Source organism: Habropoda laboriosa, unplaced genomic scaffold (assembly GCF_001263275.1).
Source record: "Habropoda laboriosa isolate 0110345459 unplaced genomic scaffold, ASM126327v1 scaffold106, whole genome shotgun sequence".
NCBI classification, from domain to species: domain Eukaryota; kingdom Metazoa; phylum Arthropoda; class Insecta; order Hymenoptera; family Apidae; genus Habropoda; species Habropoda laboriosa.
The window spans coordinates 634,237-634,832 of record NW_017100224.1 but is presented as its reverse complement, the minus strand read 5'-3'; the positions used below and the strand labels follow the sequence as shown (position 1 = coordinate 634,832).

The 596-nt window shown below is 25.8% G+C and overlaps 1 protein-coding gene across 1 annotated transcript in view; it reads left to right on the top strand.

Moving 5' to 3' along the window:
- The first annotated feature begins 224 nt into the window (after nucleotides 1-224).
- Nucleotides 225-596, top strand: part of LOC108571078 — a 2,797-nt gene continuing 2,425 nt past the window's right edge. Inside the window, 2 exon segments of the mRNA XM_017933049.1 lie at nucleotides 225-327; nucleotides 393-596. The exon segment at nucleotides 393-596 is cut by the window's right edge and continues 6 nt beyond it. Coding sequence (XP_017788538.1) covers nucleotides 247-327; nucleotides 393-596 — 285 coding nt within the window. The 5' untranslated portion in view covers nucleotides 225-246.

The following is a 596-nucleotide window of genomic DNA, read 5'->3' as shown; positions in this document are numbered from 1 at the left end:
TTCACAATCTATTATTTCTGTATTTTATGATCAATGTCTACGCGATTATATAGTAGATTGAATAACCACGTCTGCAAAATATGCATGGTGCAAAGGATTGATTATTTGGATATCTATTTCTGAATATTTGATTTGATAATTGAATTTCATATAAATATGTTGAATCTTTTATATCTAATAAAAATCATTACTACTATTTTTATTTACTAAACATTCTTCGATAAAGTTAAATGTTTGGTATTTGAAATGGTCACGTTGCAAGATATTAGTATACAACTTATGAAACCAGCAAAAGATCTTGCTGATTGGAAGTTTCCATTATCTCAGGTATGTAATAGCATTAAATTCATTATAATTTAATTTAATAGGAATGTTATTGTGTCTTATTTTAGATTTTAGAAGAATATTATGCATTATTAGAAGAACCATGTAATGTTAACTTTGGAGAAGCAGCACTTGTTCTTCAGAATTCAACTAATGTATATGTACGGCGAATAGAACGTCTACTCAATGAAACAGAAGTTCTGAAACAAACATTTTTTGGTTATGAGTAATTATCAGCTTTAAATTGAATAAAAAATACATATATTATAATT